Source organism: Mirounga leonina, unplaced genomic scaffold (assembly GCF_011800145.1).
Source record: "Mirounga leonina isolate KUSES-001 unplaced genomic scaffold, KU_Mleo_1.0 Mir_101414, whole genome shotgun sequence".
Lineage (NCBI taxonomy): Eukaryota > Metazoa > Chordata > Mammalia > Carnivora > Phocidae > Mirounga > Mirounga leonina.
Genome location: NW_023270121.1, coordinates 2207508 through 2229829, shown reverse-complemented (window position 1 = coordinate 2229829; position 22322 = coordinate 2207508). Strand labels below are relative to the sequence as shown.

General features: G+C 40.5%; 1 protein-coding gene and 1 long non-coding RNA gene across 2 annotated transcripts in view; both read right to left on the bottom strand.

The window, feature by feature from the left end:
• Positions 1-237: 237 nt before the first annotated feature.
• On the bottom strand, positions 238-9651 carry LOC118023201. The gene is made up of 3 exons (XR_004682712.1): positions 9614-9651; positions 8026-8160; positions 238-737 (listed from the first exon to the last, which is right to left on the bottom strand). It is a non-coding gene; the product is annotated as an uncharacterized LOC118023201 (long non-coding RNA).
• A 5294-nt stretch (positions 9652-14945) lies between these two features.
• TRMT2B (tRNA methyltransferase 2 homolog B) overlaps positions 14946-22322 on the bottom strand; it is a 46158-nt gene continuing 38781 nt past the window's right edge. The window contains 2 exon segments of the mRNA XM_035017970.1: positions 14946-15648; positions 15881-16028. Coding sequence (XP_034873861.1) covers positions 15905-16028 — 124 coding nt within the window. The 3' untranslated portion in view covers positions 14946-15648; positions 15881-15904.

The following is a 22322-nucleotide window of genomic DNA, read 5'->3' as shown; positions in this document are numbered from 1 at the left end:
GAAAAATGAGGGGGGGAAATCGGAGGGGGAGACGAACCATGAGAGACTATGGACTCTGAGAAACAAACTGAGGGTTCTGGGGTGGGGAGGGGATGGGTTAGCCTGGTGATGGGTATTAAAGAGGGCACGTACTGCATGGAGCACTGGGTGTTATACGCAAACAATGAATCATGGAACACTACATCAAAAACTAATTATGTAATGTATGGTGATTAACATAACAATAAAAAAGAGCATGGAGAATTTAGGGTGACTATATAACCACTGCTAACCACTGCCTCCCATATCCTTTTCTTTGAAAATTTTACATCTGCCAAAGAGGTCTTACAAATCCATGTCTCAGCATAGCAGCCCAAGACCTAGATTAAGGATAGTTTCTTGACCCTCAGGGGCAAATTTTCTTTCAGGCAAGTGGTTGCCTTGGGAATTTCTCTCCTTTCATTGTCAAGGTCTTGGCCTCCCTCCTCTAGGACTTTTAAAGCTTAGCTCCTTGTCAGAGGCACTTTGTGAGCAAAAGACCCTGGTCCATCATTCAACAAGGCCCATATGGATCTGAGTACTTGTCCATTTTGTCTTGAAGGACAGGCCTGGGTTTTCTGACTAGAGAAATCAATATGCAGCGATAGAGGGAGTCCCTCTGTTTGGAAGGGGTTTCAACTCCTGGCATCTACTCACCACTCTCCATTTATATGTTGTTTCTACCTGCCTGGAGGACAGGTACTGGTATCTGGTGTGATCTGCAGAACACAGGTCATATAATGAGTACACAGTAAGAGTTAAGAAAGAACAGTGATCAATTAGGATTAGGGCATGGAAACCAGTAGAAGCTAACATAGCTATAAATCCCTGACTGTTTGAGTGTTTGGTGCTTGGACCATACGAGTTGTGTTTTGAATATCACTCTTTCCTCCCAGGAACCAATTAGAATCACTCATTTTCAAGGCAGTTGCTACTAGTGAGACCTAACCAAGCGCACTGAATAGAACACTCTTCTCAGGAGAATCCTGCCAACTAGAATTCTTAACCATAAAATGCCACTGGCCATGGGTGGGGTAGAGGTCACGCCTGGACTCACCTGCTTTGTTGCGCATCCCTTTTAACCCTTTACTGGATGCCCAAACCTGGGATTTCTGACAGGAAGGGGTGTAGAGAGTGAGGGCTATGGCCCAGCTTGCCAGGCCTGGAAATCATCCCCACATCCTACTTCATTTTTCACAGGGGTGCCTCGAAGAACTTTAGCCATGGCACCCCCGACCGGTGCCTTACTTCTTTAGCTATAATAATCCACCCTCCCACTCTCCGTGCCTTTTCTCTTGTATCTCTATGTGAAATGCAGGTGGAGGGAACCCAGGTGAGTGAGAAGGCAGCAAGAACTTCTTGCTGTTGGCACGGAGATAGCACGAGCTGGGGGTCGTGGGGGTCAGGGGCTTGTACTTCCATCCCTATGCCTCTGAAGTGCACGGCTTGGGGCCAGGAGGCTCTGCTGTCAGGTGGTGGGCAGAGTGATGTTAACAAAGCACTCAAAATGTGCTGTGTGAGGATGATTCAAGGATCCCACGCCATCCCACGCTCATGTTAGTCTCCACTTCCAGGAACTAAAATAGACCTCTGGTGCTAAGAAACAGCAAGCCTTTTATATCTGCTTAGAGAAAGGAGCCCAGTCCTAAGAACTATCATGCCATTCAATACAACGGAATGTTACCCGGCCATTAAAGATGACAATTACGTACGCTGCACAAGTGGGAAGCAGAATGTAAAATAATGTTAAATGAAAGCAGCAAAACAGAAAACAGCCTATACACATGCTGATCACAGCTATGAAAAACATACATAGAAGGGTTCATCCCTAAAGAACCTAAGAGAACAAAGAGTGCCACAGTCCTTTTAGACTCCACTCCCCCTCCGCCAACCCCTTTTGAAATTGTCATCTGGTCACATTAAGGTTACAGAAACACCTGCCTTTTAGCTGATAACAGGAGTTCACGCCACAGTTCATTTGATCCAGGGAATAGAGAAGGAACTGAGTGCTCAGGGGGCTGGTGCTTTAAAATGGGTTGGATCCTTACGCTTCCCACTCCTCTCATGTTCAGGGCACCATTTCAGGCTTAGCACTACAGTGAGAAATTCCTTCCAAACACCTAGCTGACCAAACTCTAAGATGGGAGCTGAAGACAACATATATATTTGGACCTCCTTTTTTTTCAGCTTTTATTTATTCTTTCAGTTTTTAAGTCCAGTAAACATACAGTATTAGTTTCAGGTGCACAATATAGTAATTTAACACTTCTACACAACACCTGGTGCTCATGACAAATGCCCTCCTTAATCCCCATCACCTATTTTACCCATCCCCCCACACCCACCCACCCTCTCTGGAAACCATCCATCAGTTTGTTCTCTATAGTTAAGAGTTTATTTCTTGGGGCACCTGGGTGGCTCAGTCAGTTAAGCATCTGCCTTCAGCTCAGATCATGATCTCCTAGTCATGAGATCAAGCCCCGTGTCAGGCTCCCTGCTCAGCAGGAAATCTGCTTCTCCCTGTCCCTCTGCTCCTCACGAGCCCCCCCAACTTGTGCCTTCTCTCTCTCTCTCTCTCTCAAACAAATAAAATCTTTTTGAGAAAGGAGTCTGTTCCTTGGTTTGCCTCTCTTTTTGTTCCCTTTGCTCGTTTGTTTTGTTTCTTAAATTCCACATATGAGTAAAATTATATGGAATTTGTCTTTCTCTGACTTGCTTCACTTAGCATAATACTCTCTAATACTCTATTTGTCATTGCAAATGGCAAGATTTTATTCTTTTGGGGGCTGAGTAATATTCCATTGTATATGTGTACCCCCTCTTCTTTATCCATTCATCAGTTGATGGACACTGGCTGATCCATCGTTTGGCTATTGCAGACAACACTGCTATAGACACTGGGGTGCATGTATCCTTCTGAATTAGTGTTTTTATATTCTTTGGGTAAATGCCTACTAGTGTAATTGCTGGATGGTAGGGTAATTCTATTTTTACCTTTTTTAAGGAACCTCCATACTGTTCTCCAGAGTGGCTGCACCAGTGTGCATTCCCATCAACAGTGTAGGAGGGTTCCCCTTTCTCCGCATCCTTGCCAACACCTGTTGTTTCCTGCGTTGTTGATTTTAGCCATTCTGACAGGTGTGAGGTGATGTCTCATTGTAGTTTTGATTTGTATTTCCCTGGTAAGTGATGTTGAGCATCTTTTCATGTATCTGTTGGCAATCTGTAGGTCTTCTTTGGAAAAATGTCTATTCATGTTTTCTACCCATTTTTAATCAGATTATTTTTCCTTTTGGTTGTTGCCTTTTAGAAGTCATATTTTGGATACTGACCCATTATCAGATATGTCATTTGCAAATATCTCCTCCCATTCCATAGGTTGCCTTTTAGTTTTGTTGTTTCCTTCACTGTGCAGAAGCTTTTCATTTTGATGAAGTCCCAACAGTTTATTTTTGCTTTTGTTTCCCTTGCCTCAGGAGACATACCTAGAAAGAAGTTGCTATGGCCAATGTCAAAGAGGTTACTGCCTGTGTTCTCCTCTAGGATTTTGATGGTTTCCTGTCTCACATTGAGATCTTTCATCCATTTTGAGTTTATTTTTGTGTATGGTATAAGAAAGCGGTCCAGTTTCATTCTTTTGCATGTAGCTGTCCAGTTTCCCAACACCATTTGTTGAAGAGACTGTCTTTTTCCCATTGGATATTCTTTCCTGCTGTGCCAAAGGTTAATTGACCATATCGTTGTGGGTTCATTTCTAGGTTTTCTATTCTGTTCCATTGCTCTATGTGTCTATTTTTTGTGCCAGTATCATGCTGTTTTGATCACTACAGCTTTGTAATAACTTGAAGCCCTGTAATTGTGATGCCTCCCCCTTTGCTTTTCTTTTTCAAGGTTGCTCTGGCTATTCAGGGTTTTCTGTGGTTCCATACAAATTTTAGGAGTGTTTGTTCTAGCTCTATGAAAAAATGCTGTTGGTATTTTGATAGGGATTGCATTCAATGTGTAGATTTCTTGGGGTAGTATAGACATTTTAACAATATTTGTTCTTCTGATCCATGAGCATGGAATAAAAACTTCTTTGTGTCATCTTCAGTTTCTTTCATCGGTGTTTCATAGTTTTCAGATTACAGGTCTTTCACCTTAGTTATTAGTTTTATTTTTAGATATCTTATTGTTTTTGATACAATTGTAAATGGGATTGATTCCTTGATTTCTCTTTCTGCTGCTTCATTATTAGTATATAGAAATGCAACAGGGGCGCCTGGGTGGCTCAGTCGGTAGAGTGTCTGACTTTTGATCTCAGGTCTCGATCTCAGGGTTGTGAGTTCAAGCCCTGCATTGGGCATGGAGCCTACTTAAAAAAAAAAAAAAAAAGGAATGCAACAGATTTCTGTATGTTGACTTTGTATCCTGCAACTTTACTGAATGCATGTATCAGTTCTTGCAATTTTTTGGATGAGTCTTTTGGGTTTTCTATATAGAGTATCATGTCATCTGCAAATAGTGAAAGTTTTACTACTTCCTTGATGATTTTGAATACCTTTTATTTCTTTTTGTTGTCTGATTGCTGTGGCAAGGACATCCAGTACTATGTTAAATAACAGTGGTGAGAGTGGGCATCCTGTCTTGTTCCTGACTGTAGAGGAAAACCTCTCAGTTTTTCCCCATTGAGGAGGATATTAGCTGTGGGTTTTTCATATATGATCTTTATTCAGTTGAGGTATGTTCCTTCTAAAGCTACTTCGTTGAGGGTTTTTATCACGAATGGAAGCTGTACTTTGTCAAATGCTTTTTCTGCATCTATTGAAATGATTACATGGTTCTTATCCTTTATGTGGTATATCATGCTGATTGATTTGCAAATGCTGAACCATCCTTACAACCCTGGAATAAATCCCACTTGATCATGGTGAATGATTCTTTTAATGTATTGGTGGATTCAGTTTGCTGATATTTATTGAGAACTTCTGCATCCATGTTCCTCAGGGATATTGGCCTGTAGTTCTTTTTTCAGTGGAGTCTTTATCTGGTTTTAGTATCAGGGTAATGCTGGCCTCATAGAATGAATTTAGAAGTTTTCCTTCCTTTTCTACTTTTTGGAATAGTTTGAAAGGAATAGGTATTACCTCTTCTTTAAATGTTTGGTAGAATTCACGTGTGAAGCCATTTGGCCCTGGACTTTTGTTTGTTGGGAGCTTTTTGATTACCGATTCAATTTCTTTGCAGGTTATCAGTCTATTCAAGTTTTCTATTTCTTCCTGTTTCAGTTTTGGTAGTTCATGTTTCTAGGAATTTATCCATTTTTCCCAGGTTGTCTTATTTGTTGGCATATAGTTTTTCATAATATCCTCTTATAATTATATTTCTCTGGTGTTGGTTGTTATTTCTCTCTCATTTGTGATTTATTTGGGTCCTTTCCTTTTTCTTTTTTGTTAAGTCTGGCTAGTGGTTTATCAATTTTATTAATTGTTTCAAAGAACCAGCTCCTGGTTTCATTGATCTGTTTTAATAGGCTTTTTTTTAGTTTTATATCATTTATTTCTGTTCTAATCTTTATTATTTGCTTCCTTCTGCTAGCTTTATGCTTCATTTGTTGTTCTTTTTCTAGCTCCTTTAGGTGTAAGGTTAGGTTGTTTATTTGAGATTTTTCTTGCTTCTTAAGGTAGGCCTATATTGCTATATATTTCCCTCTTAGGTCCGCTTTTGCTGTATCCCAAAAGTTTTGGATCACTGTGTTTTCATTCTCTTTTGTTTCCATGTAGTTTTTCATTTCTTCTTCGATTTCTTGGTTCATCCATTCATAGTTTAGTAGCATGTTGCTTAACCTCATGTATTTGTAGTCTTTCAAAATGTTTTCTTGCAGTTGACCTCTAGTTTCATAGCACTGCTGTCAGAAAAGGGGCGTGGTATGACTTCTATCTTTTTGTATTTGTTGAGGCCTGATTTGTGACCTAATATGTGATGTGTTCTGGAGACTGTCCCATATGCACTTGAAAAGAATATGTATTCTGCTGTTTTAGGATGGGATGTTCTGAATATATCTGTTAAGACCATCTGGTCTAGTGTGTCATTCAAAGCCATTGTTTCCTTGTTGATTTTCTGGTTAGATGATCTGTCCACTGATGTAAGTGGGGTGTTAAAGTCCCCTACTATTATTGTATTATAATCAATTAGTTCCTTTATGTCTATTAATAATTGTTTCATATATTTAGGTGCTCCCATGTTGGGTGCATAGCTACTTACAATTTTTATGTCTTCTTTTTGGATTGTCTCCTTTATTATGATATAGTGTCCTCCTTTACCTCTTGTTACAGTCTTTGTTTTAAAGTCTAGTTTGTCCAGGGGCACCTGGGTGGCTCAGTTGGTTGAGTGTCCAACTCTTGGTTTTGGCTCAGGTTGTAATCTCAGGGTTGTGAGATCGAGCCCCGCGTTGGGTTCCACACTCAGCGGGGAGATTCTTTCCCTCTGCCCTTCCCCCCACTCATGCACTCAAGCTTGTGTGCACTCTCTCTCTCTCAAATAAATAAATAAATCTTCAAAAAAAGTCTAGTTTGTCCAACATACGTATTGCTACTCCAGCTTTCCTTTGACACCCATTTGCGTGATAAATACTTCTCCATCCCCTCATTTTCAACTGTGCGTATTTTTAGGTGTAAAATGAGTCTCTTGCAGGCAGCATGTAGATGGGTCTTATTTTTTTTATCCATTCTGACACCCATTTTATCCATTTGTTTGAATGGAGCATTTATATTTGGACCTCTTTTAGGTCAGGCTGCAGTGTTTTGAACCAGGCTAACTTATACTGAAAGAAAGGAACTGCTTTTTGATAGGCTGCCAGAAATTCCTTATCGTAAAATAATAGCTACATGCTACTCCTGCCCCTTGTCACCTTGTCACAGGTAATGCATATGCCCATAACTGGGTATCTGGGTGAGCACTATTCTATCCCTGGAGCCCTGGCCTGAACACCTGCCCACACTTGGTTTTACTAGAATTAGCTTTCAATCAGTATGCTTAGTTTTTAAAAGACTATGTTTAGGGTTTTTTTTTTTTTAATTTCGAAATAATTTTAGATGTGCAGAAGAGCTGTAAACATAGTACAGAGTTCCTGTATACACTTCACCCAGCTTCCCCTAACATTAACATCTCACATAACTCTGGTACGTTGATCAAAACTATGACACTAACAATATAGTACAATACTATTTACTGAACTACAGACTTTATTCTGACTTCACCGGTTTTTCCACTAATGTCCTTTTTCTGTTTAGGATCTAATCTAGAATCCTACTATGCAGCATTTATAGTATGTGTAGTTTTAAAAAAAACAAACCCACCCCTGGAAACTAGTTTCCTTTTAGGAAGTGGAAAAGGTAAGTCAGTAGAGGTTGTGTGCAATTTATGATCCTGAGCTATTCTACCCAGAAGGGAACTTTATCACTTCTGTACCAAAGCCCTTAATTCATGACACCTCATCACGGTTATTTTCAGAAAACATGTCTTACATTAGCACTTCTCACAGCAGTACAAAGGGATTTGACAAGTGGGTTATTTTAGTAACCAATATTTTGAGGGTGACAAAATGAGAGGGATGGCCTTATCTGTTTTCTATGCTTCATTTTTTTCTCCAAACTCTATTTAAACTTTTTACTAGAAGTTGCAATATTGACTATAACATAAATGCTGAGAAACACAAACACCAACAGGGAAGAGACTCTTTCCGATGTGTCATTGGTTTTATTTGCCTGAAATTAAGTACTGAAATCTTACAGAAACCAAACTGATTGGGTTATTTTGGCTTGTTAATCTCCAGAGAGGGAGAATAACTCTAAGAATAACTCTCGCCTTACTGCACGCAAACTATGAGCCAGGCAATTTGCGAGGTGCTTTACAAATAATGTCTTGCTGAATGGGTCATGACAATCCCATGAGCTACGTACTATTATTACCCTTCTTTTACAGGGAGAGGGGCAGGGAATAGAGGATTGGAGAGGTTAAGTAACTCACCCAACGTCACACAGCACATAAGTGATGGAGCCGGGATTCAAGGCCAGGTCAGACTGATTCCAAAGCTGGTCCTCTTGGCTAGCATGCTATATTGTCTCTCTGAGCACCTGCACATTTCAGACACTGGACTGGGTGCTAAACAGAGATACAACAGCGAACAGGAGATAGCCCTTATGGCTTCAAACCTTACAGTCTAGCTGGAGGAGGAAAACTATTAAACAGCTAAGTATATATAATAAGGACCTCTCTTCTCCTCAGATATTCCTTGGATTGGTTACAAATCAAGGTGATCAGTAAAATGCAAGCAGGAAATGCCAACACTTTTAAATATTTAAATTCCTTTTTTAGGTCCTCAGAGCAAAGGCCTCTCCCCCTCCGTGTACTCTGAGGATCTCTAACAGGAATGGACTTGATATTGACATGTTCCTCCACCAAATGAATCTGGGCTGGATGTCAGCATTGCCATCCCACTTAATCTTTGAGAAGAAACAATGGGAAATATAATGTGGAAATACATATAATGATAGAACCAAAGCAGCTGATGGAAAATGTTTAAGTCTGGGACATAATTATATTCCATTTCAATTGTCCTTTTGCACTTGAATTAATTGGTAAGCTCTGAGGGAGCTTCAATTGGTTCATGACTGCATTTTATGGCCATGCCATTTTGAAATACAGCTCTTAGAAAAATGACAATGGGGCGCCTGGGTGGCTCAGTTGGTTAAGCGACTGCCTTCGGCTCAGGTGATGATCCTGGAGTCCCGGGATCGAGTCCCGCATCGGGCTCCCTGCTCAGCAGGGAGTCTGCTTCTCCCTCTGACCCTCCCCCCTCTCATGTGCTCTCTCTCTCTCATTCTCTCTGTCTCAAATAAATAAATAAAATCTTAAAAAAAAAAAAAGAAAAATGACAATGACGCCCCTGTAAATTATAAATTGGCAATGTGATTTTGAAGATGAAGGGTTGGAAGACTTACAGCTCAGCAAATGACAATAATTCTCTTCTCCCTTCCAAACCCCAAACCATCAAATACCCTAACCTCGTGGTTCTCAACACTTGGCTGCACATTGGAATCACTGGGGAAACTTCAAAATTACCAACTCCTATGTCCCACCCCAGAGGCTGTGATTATTTAATTGGTGCTGGGTGTGGCCTGGGTTTTGGAAGCTTTAAAAGATCGCTGCGGAATTTTATTATGCAGACAAGTTTGGGAACCACAGCCCTAATCGGAGGATAATAACCCCGACCGCACATTATAATCACCTTGGGGGATCTTTTAAAACTCCAGATCCTTGAGTCATACCCCAGATCAATTAAATCAGAATATCTGGGGTTAGGGACCAAGCCCCAGGAACCAGGAGCTTTTTTTAAAAGCTCCCAGATGAGTCCATCACGCAGCTAAGACTAGGAACCACTGCCATACGTAAAACTCCAAACCTGCACTCAGGGCAATGGCAAAATTGCACTCAGAGGTTCAGCAACTCTAGGTTGAGCCTAATGAGAAGAAGCTAGTTCTGAAGACAGGTCAGAAGCAGGCTGAGGAGAATTCCTTAAAACAACTGTCCTACATTAATGTTAAAATGAGCTCACTTTTCGGGGTGCCTGGGTGGCTCAGTGGTCAGGCGTCTGCCTTCAGCTCAGGTCATGATCCTGGGGTCCTGGGATTGAGCCCTGCATTGGGCTTCCTGCTCAGTGGGGAGCCTGCTTCTCATTCTCCTGCTCCCCCGGCTTGTGCTCTCTCGATCTCTCTCTCTGTCAAATAAATAAATAAAATATCTTAAAAAAATGAGCTCACTTTTCTCTTGCCATGGGTGAGGGTTACTTTAAGGCTTGGCTAGAATTACTAGGAATTGATGGTATCTCAAGCCCACTCTCTACCACACCTACCAAAATAACTGCTGGAAGAATGGGAAAGGGAATGCTTTCAAGGGATGAAAATCTTTTCAAAGGAGTGCAAACCAGTGCTTAGAGACCCTGGGTGGGTCTAGACGAGGAGGAAGCAAAAAAGCAAGATATTTGGTCTATGCATTACACACCTAGTTTTTTATCTGCAATCTGATGTGCACTGTCACTCATCAAGTCAAATACCAGGCTTGGAGACAAAAACCCCAGACCATGGTTTTCAGCCTTACTTGCACATTAGAGTCATCTAGGGAGTTTTTAAAATAACGATGTTAGGGCCACACCCAAAATGAAGGCAATCTGACTTTCTAAGGAGGTGACACCCAGGAACCTCTGTTTTGAAAGGTCCCCAGGTGATTCTAATGTGCAACCAAGGTTGAGGAACAGTTGCTCTGAACAAGTGGGTCTCAAACTTGAATGAGCATCAGAATCCCCTGGGAGTATGTTACAACACAGATTTGGTGGGCCCCATCCCCAGTTTCTCATCGAGTTGGGGTGAAGTCTGAAAGTTTGCATTTCTAACAAGCTCCTAAGTGATGATGCCAATCCTGCTGGTCCAGGGGCCACACTTTGAAAGGCAAAGCCCCACCCAGACCACTGGTTCTCAATCCTGGCAGCACATGAGAATCACTGGGGTGGAGGGCATTTTTTAAATACTGACACCTAAGACCCTTCTTAAACCAATTAAATTGGAATGTCCTGGGTCCAAGGCTCAGTACTTTAAATTGCTCTCCAGGTGACACTAATGTGCAGTGAAGTTCGTGATCCACTGCTCTAGACCTAGATATTTTACAGTTGGAAGAGATTTAGTACAAACCCTTAAATCTCCTGGTAATTTACAGCTACTTTAGCTACTACTGGTATACATATGGCAACTCCAATTTCCATTGTTCTTTCTTTTTTAAAATATTTTACTTATTTATTTGCCAGAGAGAGAGAGAGGGAGAGTATAAGCAAGGGGGAGTGGCAGGCCAAGGGAGAAGCAGGCTCCTTGCTAAGCAAGGAGCCCGATGTGGGACTCGATCCCAGGACCCTGAGATCATGGCCTGAGCGGAAGGCAGACGCTTAACCATCTGAGCCACCCACAAGAATGCCTTGGGGCGCCTGGGTGGCTCAGTCATCATGTATCTGCCTTCAGCTTGGGTTGTGATCCCAGGAGTCTGGGATCGAGCCCCGCATCGGGCTCCCTGCTCCACGGGAGGCCTGTTTCTCCCTCTCCCACTCCCCCTGCTTGTGTTCCCTCTCTCGCTGTGTCTCTCTCTGTCAAATAAATAAAATCTTTAAAAAAAAAAAAAAAAACACAAGAATGCCAGCTAAGAAAAATAGACTGGATGACAGAATTAGGAAATCAACATTTTCCAACCCCAATTAAAGCACCAAGCCAGGGAATACATTTTAAAAATCAGAAAACCAAATTACTGAGTCAGGAAACAATAATCAACGGATGCTAAAATATTTAGGTGAGATGTTACTGGGGAACAGGACAATCATATGGTACCAAAGTAACACCCCACAGATTTCTTGTTAATTATAAAGAGAAAATCACATGGAGAGTTCTGAGGGCCACCACCTAAATAATCACCTTCACTAAGAGTGGACAACTTACATTACATGCCTCCTGCTAAGATGTGACATAAAGCACACGACATTGCTTATGAAGCATTCTTATAAAAAAATGGTTTAATCGAATCAAATCAAGCCTCTGATCCCAAGCACTTCTCATTTACAGGAAATTCAGGGGCTGGAAGGAAGAGCTAAACACCACCATAAGGAAACAAAGCATCCTATTCCGGGATACAGGACCAGTGCTTAAAGCAGGACAGTCACAGGATGGCTGGTGACACTACAATTAGATTCCTAATGTGGGGCAGAGCCGGTCTCTTAAAGTCAATGCCATTTAAAAAAAAAAAAAAAAGTGGAGAGAGTGTTCTAAATTAAAAGAAACACCACACCCAAATGCAACATATGAACATATAGCCATATATACAGCTACCAAAGACATTTAGGAGGGCGCCTGGGTGGCTCAGTTGGTTAAGCGGCTGCCTTCGGCTCAGGTCATGATCCCAGGGTCCTGGGATCAAGTCCCACATCGGGCTCCCTGATCAGCGGGGAGTCTTCTTTCTCCTTCTCTAATAAATAAATAAAATCTTTTTAAAAAAGACATTTAGGGGCACCTGGGTGGCTCAGTCGGTTAAGCATCCGCCTTTGGTTCAGGTAATGATCCTGGAGTCCTGGGATCGAGCCCCGCGTCAGGCTCCCTGCCCAGCAGAGAGCCTACTTCTCCCTCTCCTTCGTGCTGTTCCCCCTGCTTGTGCTCTTTCTCTCTAATAAATAAATAAATAAATAAATAAATAAATAAATAAATAAATAGATAGATAAATAATCTAAAAAAAGACATTTAGGAGACAGCTGGGGAAATGTGAATACAGAGCAGTGCTACTCAGCCAGCCCATAGATGTAAATGAACTATGTCACTAAGCACATTGTTTTATTCAGCTTTTTTTGTGACATACTTTCTCAGTGAAGTATGTGGTTCACTGATATACTATGGTCCAAGCTCCTTATCTCCCTGTGTACCATCAAGCGGTCTGCAAACCATACTTCAAGAAGCACTGGATTAGATATTAGATAATATTTGTGAAGATCAGTGAGGTACTGTTAATTTCTTTTAGCTGTGCTTATGGTATCATGTACCATAGAGTTACATAGAAAAAGGTCCTGCTTAGAAGATGTATGCTGAGGGATTAAAGGTGAAATGGCATGTCTACAACTTACTTTCAAATAGTTTACCAAAGAGCAGATACACAGATAAAGTAAATATGGCAAAATTTAACATTTGCTGAATCTTGGTGAATATATTGGTGTTCGTTGCGCTATTCTTTCAACTTTCTTGTAATTTGAAAGTTTTCATGATAAAGATGACAGAAGCATGATTCTAAAATCATCTTACAAGATAATAACACTAACAAAATTAGCAGGAAGCTGATTATACAACCAATCCTATATTCCTAGGGGAATATCTAAGTTAAAAACAGAAAGATAAGTAAAATTAGCCAGAAGAGGTAATGAAAAGTGCATTCCAAGCTGAGGAACAGAGTATGAAAAGGACCAGAATTGGAAGAAATTTATCTTTTCCAGGAAAAGGAATTTAATGCATAGAAAAATAAGGCTGTCCAGATTATGAAGGGGTATTGAGGGTGCATCAAGAATTTTGGACTTTTTGGGGCATCTGAGTGGCTCAGTCGGTTGGGTGTCTGCCTTTGGCTCAGGTCGTGGTCTCGGGGTCCTGGGGTCACAGCCCGAGCCAGGCTCCCTACTCAGCGAGGAGTCTGCTCCCTTCCCCTCTGCCCCTACCCCAAGCTCATGCTCTCTCTCACTCTCTCTCTCTCAAATAAATAAATAAATAAAATCATTAAAAAAAAAAGAATTTTGGACTTTTTAAAAGCAGTAAGAAGCCAATGACAGATTTTAAGCACTGGAGAAACATAATGACATTGGCATTTTAGAAAACTCACTATGGCTATAGAGAATGGAATGGATGGGGGCAAGAGTGGATACCACAGCATCAGTTAAGAAGATGGCTTTTTGAGGGGCACCTGGGTGGCTCAGTCAGTTAAGCATCTGCCTTCAGCTCAGGTCATGATCGAGCCCCGCATTGGGCTCCCTGCTCAGCGGGGAGCCTGCTTCTCCCTCTGCCTCTGCCCCTCCCCCTGCTTGTGCTCTCTCTCAAATAAATAAATAAAATCTTTAAAAAAAGAAGATGGCCTTTTGAGCAATAATGTGGTAAGAAACGATGGTAACCTACAGGGATGGAGACTTGTGATATGTTGGATGGGAGAAGGAGATAGAGAAGAAGGACTCAGATATAATTCCCAAGCTTTTGGCTTGAGTGACTGAGTAGATTGGTATATTCATCAAGACTGGGAATACAGGAGCAAGAACAAGTTTGGGGGAGAGATATGAAGCATGCAACATTAGATATGTTGAGTTTGGAGTACCCAGAAGATATCCAGGTGGAACCCCCTTTGTAGGCAGTTGGTATGAGACTGAGAGACCTAACTCTGGTTTCTGGCTTAGGTAACTAATAGACAGTTTTGCCATTTACAGATATGAGGAACAAAAGAGAAAAGTCGCTTTCCCATTACATAAAATGAAAATAGGGAAATGAAAATAAAACTTATCAGACTGCCATAAGTCAACACTTTTTTTTATCACTTTACATTATTTCCTTCTAGCATTTTTTAAATGGATATGTATGTAGTAGCTTTAATGGCCACATTTTTTTCTGAGAAGGAGGCTTCTCCATAAGTATTTAGGATCGAGAAAAATACCAGTTGACCCAATATCATTTTATAAATCAGATTTTTGTACATGTCTTTAGGCTGTTAAAAGATTTAAAACACAATCTAAATTGTTGGACAAGTAACCAAGGACAACTCCAGAGTTGAAGAAATCATGGACTAGAGGATGTCAGTTTCCATATCCAGTTTATTATATACTGGATCATTAGGGGATTGTGGAGCTTTCTGCGTCCATACTACATAGCACAGTTACAGGTATTCAGTCTCTTCTTTGAAGATCTTCTTTCCCACAGTGTCTCTACTATAACCAATTCTCCTTCCATAGGTGAGAGCTGATTGGTGCTATTGTTCCTACCATTTTTAAAGGGTATTCTAGAACTTCAAAGCCTAGAAAACCCAAAGGGATGAAGCTCTGAGATCACGCAGTCACCCTGCAATCACATTATAGTTTACGCTGCTTTTTATTAAAAAAGCTAGATTTGTGGGGTACCTGGGTGGCTCAGTTGTTAAGCGTCTGCCTTCGGCTCAGGTCATGATCCTGGGGTCCTGGGATCGAGCTCCGCATCAGGCTCCCTGCTTGGCGGGAAGCCTGCTTCTCCCTCTCCTACTCCCCCTGCTTGTGTTCCCTCTCTCACTCTCTCTCTCTGTCAAATAAATAAATAAAATCTTGAAAAAAAAAAAAAAAGCTAGATTTGTTTCTAGTTCTAATCCTTGGCCACTTAAGGAATGCAGGCATATCTACCAAAATCTCTCAGCAAATACAGAGACCCAAGTCAATGTGTTATTATTACCAGCTGCAGAGAAAAACTTAGTTATATTGTCTCCACACCACACAGTCAGACAGAGGAGATTAGACTGAACTAGGACCAAGGGAGCCATGACAGGCTGACAGCAATAGGAAAGAACAGTCTAGATCTAGGGCTGAGGAGTGGCCACAACCAAGCCAACATCTGTGAGAGCAAGGGAACCTGAAAACTAAGGTTATAAATCTGTATCAGATAGAAGGCCTGCTATAGTTGACCCTTGAACAACACAGGTTTGAACTGTGCAGACGGACTTATACACAGATTTTTTTTCAATAAATACCATACAGCAAATGTATTTTCTCAATAACATTTTATTCTCTCTAGCTTCCTTTCTTGTAAGAATACAGTATATAATACATGTGACATACAAAATCTGTGTTAATTCACTGGTTCTATTATCAGCAAGGCTTCCAGTCAACAGCAGGCTAATAGCAGTTAAGTTTTTGAGGAGTCAGAAGTTACAGGTAGATTTTCGACTGTGTAGGGGGGTCAGCAGCCCTAACCCATGTTGTTCAAGGGGCACCTGTATATTCTTCCTGCTTGAGATCCAAAGGTTGGTTTCTCCAATAATGCTCTCAGGAACTGCAATGTAGCAAGATGCCAGACCTGGAAGGTACTAAAATTCCAGCCTTAATAAACAACCTGCAGGGGCACCTGGGTGGCTCAGTCGGTTAAGCGTCTGCCTTTGGCTCAGGTCATGATCTCAGGGTCCTGGGATCGAGCCCTCCATCGGGCTCCCTGCTCAGCGGGGAGTCTGCTTCTCCCTTTCCCTCTGCTGCTGATCCCACTTGTGCTCACTCGCTCTCCCTCAAGTAAATAAAATCTTTAAAAAATAAAAAATAAACAACCTGCATCCCATAGGAGGTGGCTTATCAAGTGAAGAGGAGCACCAGCTCACAGTGTAGGGTGTGGGGGAAGAGATCCACAGGCACAGCTTTTCTCAGGACAAAAGGCTCACCAACAAGCTTCTTAGCAGAGTCTGGAGGACAGCACAGCCTGGAGAAACAGATCATAATATTAGTTCCTAGATACCAAGGAGAACCTATAGGAACACTACTTCTTAAAAATTAAGCCCTTCCAGGGCACCTGGGTGGCTCAGTTGCTTAGGCGTCTGCCTTCGGCTCGGGTCATGATCTCAGGGTCCTGGGATCGAGTCCCGCATCGGGCTCCCTGCTCAGCGGACAGCCTGCTTCTCTCTCTCCCTCTGCTGCTCCCCCTGCTTGTGTGCTCTCTCCCTCTTTCTCTCTCTCTGTCTCTGTCAAATAAATGAACAAAATCTTTAAAAAAAATTAAGCCCCCCCCCAAAAAAATTAAGCCCTTCCCTGTGTTCCAACAGTCCCCTATGTTTCTCTCTATAACACCATTTACCATATTTAATGTAACTACTTGGGTTTTTTAAACCATCTTCCTCAGTGGAGTATAATTTTTTCAAGGGTGGAAACGAGGCAAAAACTGTTTATTATTCATCACTGTGTTCCCAGTTTGTGATACAGAGTTCAATAATGAATAGAGCAAGCAGCCTAAGTCATATATGTTTCTGTATGATTTGTACATGAAAGGTAATTAATTAACAAATATTACTGGCTTATTCTATTGAAATTTTTCAAAGATTACTCATTTCACTTATTTCAAAGGCAGTCCAGCAAAAATAAGCACAAAAATTCACCTATAAACTCACCAAGGAGAACCACTGCTAACTTCTCAGGATATATCTTTCTAAATATGTGTATTTAAATTGGCTTCTTAAAATGGAGTCACACTACATATTGTACATACTGCTTTACAACTAGTTTCTTCAGTTCATCAGAGATCATATCCATCTGTCCACTACATGTCAGTCTACCTCACATTTATGTATTGTGGCTATATGGTATTTGGCTATATGGTATTTCATTAAACGTGTGTACCATAGTTTATTTATCTAATCCCTTGCTATTGGAAATTTAAGCTGTTTCTAACACTTTACTATTTCAAAAAGTCCCTCTATGAATATCCTTAATAGTTATATCTTTGCACACATTTTTAGTTGTTTAGTAGAGTGGCTGAGGTGAAGGGCTTATATGTTTGTAAGGCCCTAAGACATGTACCACTAAACTGTTCTAAAAAAGGTTGTACCAATTTACTCTCAAACCAACAAAGCAGAAGAGTTCTTGTTTCCCTGGCTGACTCTCAACAGTTTAAATAGCACTGTCCCACTGAAATCAGAACAAGGCAAGATATTCACTATTGCTTCTACCATGGAACATTTTTTAAAAAAAATTTTTTTAAGATTTTATTTATTTATTTGAGAGAGAGAGGGGAAGAGAGAGAGAGAGCATATACAGAGGGAAAGTAAGAGGGAGAAGCAGGCTTCCCACTGAGCAGGGAGCCCGATCGAGCCTGGGCTCAATCCCAGGACCCTGAGATCATGACCTGAGCCGAAGGCAGACGCTTAACTGACTGAGCCACCTAGGCACCCCTATAAGGGAACATTTTCTTATCCAGTGTAATAAGAAAGTATTGGAAGGAGAGAGACAAAACCGGTTTTGATATGGTGGTCACATGGCCAGCTACCAAGAAAATGGCCAGCTACCAAGCAAGAGAATCAACTAGAAAACAAATAAAACTAATAAAAGAATGAGGAAGCCGGACACAAGGTTAGCAATAACCACTTAGAGAAAGTAATGAAAAAGATCCCATTCATAATAGCAATAAAAACTTTATAATATCTTATATTAACCTTAAGAAGAAAGACCTATATTAGAAAAATTACATACACACACACATATATATATATGGCTTTAGAGAATCATATAAGACTAGAGTAATTGAAGAGACATACCACATACTTATAATGGAAGAGACTGAGCATCCTTTCACGGTTCATAAACACATTTATATTTTCTTTCTCCTGTTCATTTTTCTTTTGTGCTTTTTCTTTTTATTTCAAGCTTTTATTTAAATTCCAGTTAGTTAACATATAGTGTAATATTAATTTCAGGAGTAGAATTTAGTAATGCATCACTTACATTCAACACTCAGTGCTCATCATAAGTGCCCTCTTTAATACCCAGCACCCATTTAACCCATCTCCCTGCCCACCTCCCCTCCAGCAACCCTCAGTTTGTTCTCCATAGTTAAGAGTATCTTCTATGGTTTGCCTCTTTGTTCCCTCCATGCTCATCTGTTTCATTTCTTAAATTCCACATATGAGTGCAATCATATGGTATTTGTCTTTTTCTAACTGACTAATTTCGCTTAGCGTACTACACTCTAGCTCCATCCATGTCATTGCAAATGGCAAGATTTCATTCTTTTTGATGGCTGAGTAATATTCCCGGGTGTGTGAGGGCATATATATATATACACACACATATATACACACACACATATATACACATATATATATACACACCAGAACTTCTTTATCCATTCATCAGTCAATGGACATTTGGGCTCTTTCCATAGTTTGGCTATTGTTGATATTGCTACTACAAACATCAGGGTGCATTTGTCCCTTCAAATCACTACTTTTGTAGTAGTGCAATTGCTGGATCACAGGATAGTTTTATTTTTCAGTTTTTGAGGAACCCTCCATATGTTTTCCAGAGTGGCTGCACCAGCTTGCATTCCCACCAACAGTGTAAGAGGGTTCCCCTTTCTCTGCATCCTCATCAACATCTGTTGTTTCCTGTGTTGTTAATTTTAGCCATTCTGACAGGAGTGAGGTAATATCTCATTGCAGTTTTGATTTGCATTTCCGTGCTGATGAGTGATGTTAAGCATCTTTTCATGTGTCTGCTGGCCATCTGCATGTCTTTGAAAAAATGTCTATTCATGTCTTCTGCCCATTTCTTAACTGGATTTTTGTTTTTTGGGGAGTTTGATAAGTTTTTTCTTTAAATATTGTATTTATCCATTTGTCAGAGAGAGAGAGAGTGAGCACAAGCAGGGGAGGCAACAGGCAGAGGGAGAGGGAGAAGCAGGCTCCCCACTGAGCAGGGAGCCCAATGCGGGGCTTGAACCCAGGACCCTGGGATCGTGACCTGAGCCAAAGACAGACGCCCAACTGACTGAGCTACCCAGGCATCCCAGATAAGTTGTTTATACATTTCAGATACTAACCTTTCATCAGATATGTCATTTTTTAAAATCAATCTCTAAGAGTTTGTTATAAATTAAGGAAAAAACTCTTTTATGATATAAACTACAAATATTTTTCCAGTTTGTATATTGTCTCCTATCTTTGATTTTGGTGCTTTTTATCATGCAAGTTATTGATTTTTTTAATGGTTTTATTGAGAGATAATTCACATACCATATAGCTCACTCATTTATACTGTTCAGTGGTTTTTAGTATACTCAGAATTGTCCATCTATCAGAATAATCAATTTTGGAATATTTTCATTAACCCAAGAAGGTATCACACCCTCCTTAGCCCTCACTCCCCACTTCTCTGCAACCCTCCAATGCTCAGCCCTAGGCAACCATAAATCTATTCTGTCTTTTGAGATCTACCTAGTCCGGGCATTTCCTATAAATGGAATCATACAAGATGAGGCCCTTTGTGCCTGGCTTCTGGATACCTGTCCCTTATTAGATAAATGATTTGCAAATATTTTCTCCCATTCTATTAGTTGTCTTTTCATTTCTTGATAGTATCATTTGCAGCACAAAAGTTTTTTTAACTTTGACGATGTCCAATTATACATACAAACATATTTGATACATATATTTTTTGTTGTTATTGTTGTTGGTTGGGTTTTTGATGTCATATCTAAGAAAGCTTTGCCTAACCCAAGGTCACAAAGATTTATTCCTGTTTCAACTCTTACATTTAGTTCTATGATCCATTTTGAATTCATTTCTGTGTATGGTGTAACAAAGGGAGAAGTTATTTTTTATGTCGGCAAACTTAACTACCTTTTACTATATGGCTTTTGAATTTTCATAGTTAGAAAGGGCTTCTGTACTCCAGGATTATAAAGAAATTCTATGATTTCCTAGGGTACATTTATGGTTTCCCCTTTTTACATTTCAATCTCTGACTCCTTTGTAATTTATCCTGGTATATACAGTGTGAGATACAGATCCAACTTTTTTTTCACCCTGGCTACCCAGTTGTCCATCACCATTTATTGAACAGTCCATCTTTTTCCCATTGCTGTGAGGTGCCACTTTTATCATATACTCAAAAACATTTTTAAACGGTAAAACAAAAATTAAAATAAAGGACAACTGTAAGAGGTAAATGTGCAAGAATAGACAAGGAAATAAGACTGTGAAAACACATGGGCCTCATGCTTTTATTTTGGGTAGAAGCTCTTTGACACAGCACCTGGGTAGCTCAGTCATTAGGTGTCTGCCTTCGGCTGAGGTCAGGATCCCAGAGTCCTGGGATCGAGCCCTGCATCGGGCTCCCTGCTCAGCGGGAAGTCTGCTTCTCCCTCTCCCACTCCCCCTGCTTGTGTTTCCTCTCTCACTGTGTCCCTCTCTGTCAAATAAATAAATAAAATCTTTTTTTTTTTTAAAAAAGAAGCTCTTTGACAACTTTCTCCATTCTTTTCCATGGTTATTGTCTGTGTAGGCTTACCTAGATCCTCTGCAATTAATATTACCCATTTTCATTTTCCCAGAAAATTGCCCATCTAGGTTTTTAAATGTATTGTGAGCAAGTTGTACAAAATACTTTCTTATAATTTTTAAAAACTTCCTCATGGGGTGCCTGAGTGGCTCAGTCATTAAGTGTCTGCCTTCGGCTCAGGTCATGATCTCAGGGTCCTGGGATCGAGCCCCACATCGGGCTCCCTGCTCAGTGGGAAACCTGCTTCTCCCTCTCCCACTCCCCCTGCTCGTGTTCCCTATCTCGCTGTGTCTCTGTCAAATAAATAAATAAAGTCTTTAAAAAAATAAAATAAAATAAATAAAAACTTCCTCATAGCTGTAGTTATGCTTTTTCTCATTTAAGACTTTTTATATTTTTATGTTTTATTCCTTTATATTCTTGATTAGATTTATTTATCTATTTTATTTTCTTCTTCTAATAACATCTTCTTGCTTATTTGTCAAGTCTATACGTTTTTTTTTGTTGGGTAGTTCATTCATTCATTTCTGGATTTTGTCTAACATTATTAATTTTTCCCTTCAGTCTCCTCTAAGGTTTATTATTCTTTTCTAGATCACTGACTTGAGAGCTCAATTCATTTACTTTTAATTCTCACTTATTTCATCCAGGTATATCACCTGTACTTTATACCCACCTATGTTATTCAAACATTGCAAATTGTATTGCTTATGTAAAAGGGAGAGGGAGGGAGGGAAGGAGGGAAAGAGGGAGAGGAGGAGGAAGAGAGAGACAGAGAGAAGGAAGAAAACTTTTCAAAATTCAAAAAGAAGTGACCAGGGCCAGACCTGGAGTGAAGAAAGAGGAATTCACCTTGGGTGCAAAATTTAAGAGGGTGCCAAAAAACTCAGTAATCAAACAAATAATATTTTAATGCAGTATTTTAGAAAATCAAATTGGAAATAACCTGCAGACTGGTTCCCTGTTTTTAAATAAAGCTTTATTGGAACCAGGACCAGGATCAGAGTAAGGTGAGTGAGACAGGGTTTAGCAAGCACAGGAGTGGATCTTGCTTTTTTTAAAAAAGATCTTAATGTGGGACGCCTGGGTGGCTCAGTTGGTTGCGTGGCTGCCTTCGGCTCAGGTCATGATCCCAGGGTCCTGGGATGGAGTCCTGCATCAGGTTCCTTGCTCAGCGGGGAGCCTGCTTCTCCCTCTGCCTGCCCCTTCTGCTTGTGTGCGCTCTGGCTCTCTCTCTCTCACACAAATAAATAAATAAAATCTTTTAAAAAAAAGATCTTAATGTGTTTTTCACCATGGCTTTCTTGGGACTAATTTTGATTTTTGAAAATGATGCATTAAGGGCGCCTGGGTGGCTCAGTTGGTTGAGTGACTGCCTTCGGCTCAGGTCATGATCCTGGAGTCCCTGGATCGAGTCCCGCATCGGGCTCCCTGCTCGGCGGGGAGTCTGCTTCTCCCTCTGACCCTCCCCCCTCTCATGTGCTCTCTCTCATTCTCTCTCTCTCAAATAAATAAATAAAATCTTTAGAAAATGATGCATTATAAATGTATCTTAATTACTGAGATTTTATGGACCCTCTTACTAAATTTTGCACCCAAAGTGAGTTGCTTTACTTGCCTTACCCGAGACCTGGCTCTATAACTAACTGCTGATAGTAGTATAATGACTTTTTTCTGTCTCTTTATATTACTCTGTTTTCTAAATCTGTACAGTAAGTACAGATTA